This window comes from Papaver somniferum, chromosome 10, assembly GCF_003573695.1.
Source record: "Papaver somniferum cultivar HN1 chromosome 10, ASM357369v1, whole genome shotgun sequence".
Lineage (NCBI taxonomy): Eukaryota > Viridiplantae > Streptophyta > Magnoliopsida > Ranunculales > Papaveraceae > Papaver > Papaver somniferum.
In genome coordinates this window covers 136879636-136885509 of record NC_039367.1, presented here as the reverse complement: position 1 = coordinate 136885509, position 5874 = coordinate 136879636, and the positions used below count along the sequence as shown (strand labels likewise).

The following is a 5874-nucleotide window of genomic DNA, read 5'->3' as shown; positions in this document are numbered from 1 at the left end:
TATAGTTTAAGATACTTGGAGGCTTTTAGTTCATTGGGAGAATTTTTTAAGATACTTATCTTAAATTCAATTCAGATTCTCACATATTTATAGAGAATCAAATTCGGTAGCGGATTTACTAGCTAAAACGGGTGTTGGATACACTACAAAAAAACTGACCAAAGGCTACTAAAATTTTCCAACAACAGAAAAAATTTAGTTGCTTCACAGTTTAAGACACTAGGAAAGGCAACTGTGGTGGTGTATTGATTTGAGCCACTAAACGGTAAGCAACTATAGTTTCTAAAACCCTTTAGAAATAAGTATGCGCCAACTAAACAAATGCGCTAGTAGCTTGAGACATTCAACCACTTGGAAAAAAACAACGGCGGGATATTAGTTACCTAACCCTCTATTCAACCACTAAAATAACACAACTACCAGAAAACCTAGTTGAATACAACTTTGGGAACTAACCATGCCAACTACAGTAGGCATATTCATTGAGCTACTTCCAAGAAACAACTTAGGATTCTTAGTAGCTTAACTTAAAGAAGAGATATTAATTTAATAAGGGAATGACTAAGTTGTTGGTGTAGTGAAGCTTTGTCGCTAAGTTCTCTAAGATCAAAATCTAGGCACACATGTTATTGTGATCACATTTGTATAGATGATATTGTTGTTTAGTAATTTAGTAATAAAGTTGTTTAAACACCATGCGTCAGTGCTAAACCAATTTCTAACAATTAACAAGCCAATTGGTACGTAATATCAATATCCAAGAAAATATTAAAATTAGTGGTACGTATATTTGAAATACAGAAAAAAAATCAGATGGAACATGGGATGGCCTGCTGAGTGCCGGCTGCGGCATTATAACATTTCGGTCCAATATAATTTGAAAGGAATAATAAATAATGCGAAAAAAGTTGCAAGCATACAAAAGACAATCACTCTTTTCACGTTAAGGTTGTAACTTAAATATATAACTTCGCTAAATGTCAGAAGAGTAGAGTACTGGGATAAAAGGCTAATCGATTGGTCTTGCTCATTATTTGTGGATAAAGCTTAAAAAAAAGAACTATTTCATTACGCTAGATTATTAACCAAAAGACTTATTGAATCCACATATGCATACCAGGTTCCCCATGGAGGAATGCCTTATTCACGGTAGCAACCGCACCTCTGGAGCATTGTTCTTATGGTGCATTCTCCACCATAGCGTGCAAAAACCTCACCTTCCCAAAATGTAGGCTATCAGAATCCCATATCTCCAAGTTCAAAGTCATCGTCTTCGTCAGTGGTGTAAACTGCGTCACTATCAGCTTCCTCCTCCTCCTCCTCTTGTCTTTGGATAGCAGCTATTACTTCTTCATGGCTGATGGTTTCTGGTAGAACATCAGTCCTATCCCAAACCATATTTTCATTGTGATCTTGTTGGGGCACTCGTCTAAGATCGTTGATTGAATAACTTGAATACCATTCTTGATACGCTTCATCAGATTTCGAGTTTTCTGGTGCAATAAGTTCCACTGAATTTTTTTCTGGAATGTTATAAGAGCAGCGAGGTCGTGTTTTTATAACCACTTCCAATTGTCGATTATTTATGTCCTTCATATAGAAAACCTGTTGTGCTTGGTGCGCTAACGCAAATGGTTCATTCGCATAACAGGTTCTGTTGAGATTAACACAAGTAAATCCGTAGCTATCTCTTTTGGAGCCACCTTGATTTGCAACCGGACGCCAATTGCATTTGAAAAAAAGAATTCGTAATTGGTTTAAATAGCGTGCCTCGATAATTTCAGATACCACTCCATAATAATCATTCATATCATCATCTTCACCTTCCCCTCCCTTTATACATACTCCACTATTCTGTGTCTTCCGTCGCATCTCCCACGCTTTTGTATGGAATCTGAACCCGTTGATGATGTATCCGTTGAAAGACGAACACTCTTTATTAGGACCTTGACTCAGCGAATAGAGTTCATCACTCACCATACCATTTTTGTGCAGTTGATATATCTATTCATGTACATATATTCATATATTAGTTCAGGTTATGAAATCCTAAAATATGTATTGTGTTTGAGTATATATAAACGCACTTACTTTGTTGGCAAACCAAAAAGGAAATTCTTCGTTGTGTCTTCTTTCAACGTCAACATCTCTTATTCCACGCCTTTTTAATTCTTCTCTATGTTCACTGTAAGTGGAATGCTTCATATAGTTAACTACTGAATTGACACAATTTAAAGATTATTGGCCTTAAAAGCAAAACAAAACGTATATACTTCTCGTACGGCTCCACTTCTGCAGTATTCTGCAGAGCATAAAGTTGGATTTGTTGCATTTCTGAGTCCTCAAGCGTTCCCAAAGTTTCAGCTCCAATGGGCCGACCAGATTGTCTGAAAACGACTAATTTCTCACGTGAGGGTGGTTGTTCATAATCCTCATTCCTTGAGACTCGATTGAATTTTGTATAAGTACTGTTCAAGTATCGCGTAAGCATAGTGAGGCTCTCTTCTATTAAGTATGCTTCAGCCATAGAGCCTTATGGACATGCTTTATTTCGCACATAAGACTTTAACTTGCGCAGATACCTAAAATGTAATTCTTATTAGAATTCACTGGCGTAATTTAAGTAAAATTGTACAAATATACACTGCAAAAAGTACAGAAAAAATGTGTGTGAAGTATCTAAGAATTGTATATTTGTTTTCTTGAACTGATGTAAGAAAACTATCATTAACATTAATATTTAGAATTCAGAATATACCGAAAATGGTTAAACCATACCTCTCAATCGGGTACATCCAACGATATTGAACTGGACCAGCATCCTTTGCTTGTTGTGGTAGATGAATTGGCAAATGCATCATCACGACAAAAAATCCCGGGGGGAATATTTTTTCCAACTTGCACAAAGTAATTGCAATTATGTCTTCTAGTTTGTCTAGATCCGCTATGTTGAGAACTTTTGTACACAACTCTTTAAAAAACATACAAAGCTCACTCACTGCGTCATACACATCCTCAGGAAGTAATCCTCGTAACGTGATCGGCAGTAAGCATTCCATTAGCACATGGAAGTCATGACTTTTCAGACCCATAATCTTTCGATCTTTAACATTAACACAACGAGAAATATTTGATGAATATTCATCGGGAACCTTGATATCCTTCAAAGTCCTACAAAAAGTATCCATCTCCTTCGTGGACATCACATACCTAGCTGGTGGCATAACAAATTTTTCTCCTTTTTTTTCGGATGTAACTCCGGTCTTATTCCCATATCCTTGAGATCAAAACGGGCCTTGATATTGTCTTTTGTCTTCCCTTCTACTTTCATTACTGTTCCCAACAAAATTTCCAAGATATTTTTCTCAATGTGCATCACGTCAAGATTATGGAAACACAAAATTGTGCTCACATATGGCAACTCTTCCCGAAAAATACACTTTTTTTTCCAATTGTGGTCAAAATCGACCGGTACTGTTGGTGTCAGACCGTTCTGTTTGGCATTCTTACCAAATTCTACTTGCTCAAAATGTGCCAACTGATGATTTATCTCATCCCCATTCATTAGATGTGGTTTTTCTCTAAGCTATTTTTCCCCGTTGAAGGGTGTTGTCTGTTGTCGCCACTTGTGATCAGCAGGCAAGAACCGGCGATGTTGCATGTAACAAAACTTACCTCCATACCGCAGTCGAGTTGAACATGGGTCGGACCCACAACACGGACATGTTAAGGATCCCTTGGTGCTCCACCCGGAGAGCATAGCTAGTGCAGGAAAGTCATTAATAGTTCCAAGCAATGCTGCGCGCAACTGAAAATACTCTTTCTTCGAAGCATCGTAAGTGGTAACACCAACGTACCATAATTCCTTCAATTCTTCTATAAGGGGTTGTAAATAAACATCGATATCATTTCCCGGTGACTTGGGTCCCGAAATTATCATAGACAAAATGAAGTTTTGCTCTTGCATAACCTCCCATGGTGGTAAGTTGTAGATGATTAGAACCACTGGCCATGTACTATGCGGATTCATCATATTTCCGTAAGGATTCATGCCATCACTTGCTAATGCAAGTCTCACATTCCTAGGGTCAGCTGCAAACGTTGTATGCCTCTTATCAAAGGTTTTCCATGTCTTCGCATCAGCAGGATGTCTCAAAAGTCCATCATTGATACGTTCTTCAGCATGATATCGCATATCAGTAGCAGGCTGTGGAGACATAAATAACTTTTGAAGTCTGGGCTTCAAGTTGAAGTACCTTAGTTGTTTTTCAGGAATCTTCTTCCCTTTCGGTGTCCTTCTATTTTCTGACCCATTATTAGTATTAGATGAAACGGTTTTCCATCTAGAAACACCACATACCCGACAATCATTTCTATCTGCGTCATCTTTCCAATATAACATGAAATCGTTAGGACAAGCATCGATCTTAGTGTAGCTATGACCCAAGTTACTGATTGTTTTCCTAGCTTCGTAAAAGTTCCTTAGAAGTTTGGCATCTGGAAATGCCTTGATCAAGAGATTCAGTAGAACGTTAAACCACTTGATGCTCAGACCACCTTGGCACTTGATGTGAAGCAAGTGTTTAGTAAAGGACAACCGTGAGTACTTTTCACAACCAGGATATAGTGGAACCTTTGCATCTTCCAGGACCTGGTAAAAATTTGAAGCTTCGTCTTTTGGAGCATCTTCATCATAATCAGGCACCATCTCATTTATCAGTTCCTTCATTCGGTCATCTTCATCCCCAATCACAGTACCAGTAGACATATAGTCCTCCTCCTCACCCTCCCCATGGTATATCCAATGGACATATCCTTGCAGAAACCCTTTCCACATTATATGTGCCTCCACCTTACTTGGTTTGAGTAAGTTTTTGTTATTGCACTTTCTACACGGACACCATATTTCCTCCCCTAGTTCTAATTCGCGACACGCAAATTTCATGAAATTTTTGACACCCGCTTCATAGTCAAGATGGTTTCTTGGCAGTTCCAACCAACTCTTGTCGATAGTTTCATCTTCTTCGAAATCCATACTGAACGCCAGGGTAATCTCTTTAAATCTAATCTGGGCAGCAGATTACAAATGCACTTTAGGAGGGATCCCTGGAAAACATTAAAGTGAGATTAGCATTGCCATCGCCAATGAGAAAGTTCATAAATATATTATAGGAGCAAGCTACGCAAACTTGAGAAAACTCCAATACAGATGTTTCATTTTCGTCATCGATACAGACGGAAGAATAGTCTAATACTAACTACAACAAGAATAGATATTCTACCATATATCCTATTACTATTCTTTTCATCCTTATCAAACAAGATATCAGAAAAATGGATTCGCAGTTCTTGCTAAAATTTCATCATCAAGACTAAGTTTCCAGTAACTCTTAACATTGAAACTCAAGTACCAAAAATAATAGAGGTGATATTACAAACATGTTATATGCATAAATATATTCTCTAATGGTACACAAGAAACTTTAATTCAAACAAAACCCAATACCATTCTAACTGACTGGCTAACACGATTCGAGTTGATAAACATAAAATTGACATACAACGCAGGTATCTCATGCTTTATTATCACATAAATTGAAGTTTAATCATTCAACTTCTACCGGGAAAAAACGTACCTGCTCAATTTCCTCCTCTGCTTTTTGGTGTTTGTTCTCAAGTCTCAATACTCGGCAAAATAATGAGTTGGGGCGAATGAAGATCGAAGGAAAAAATAATGGAGGGAAAACAAGGCGGGAGAATTTTGGATCGTATCAAATCTTTCCATTTAATTGGTTAGCTTTCTTTCCTTAGAATATTTTCCGAGGGGGGAATTTGGAAGGAATTTGTACGTGTTTGGTAAGATATAAGGCGTGT

At 37.6% G+C, this 5874-nt stretch overlaps 1 protein-coding gene across 1 annotated transcript; it reads right to left on the bottom strand.

Annotated features, from left to right (window-relative positions):
• Positions 1–3586: 3586 nt before the first annotated feature.
• Positions 3587–5035, bottom strand: LOC113316259. Its single transcript, XM_026564476.1, has one exon. It carries the CDS (start codon positions 5033–5035, stop codon positions 3587–3589), a length of 1449 nt encoding a protein of 482 aa, XP_026420261.1.
• Positions 5036–5874: the final 839 nt, after the last annotated feature.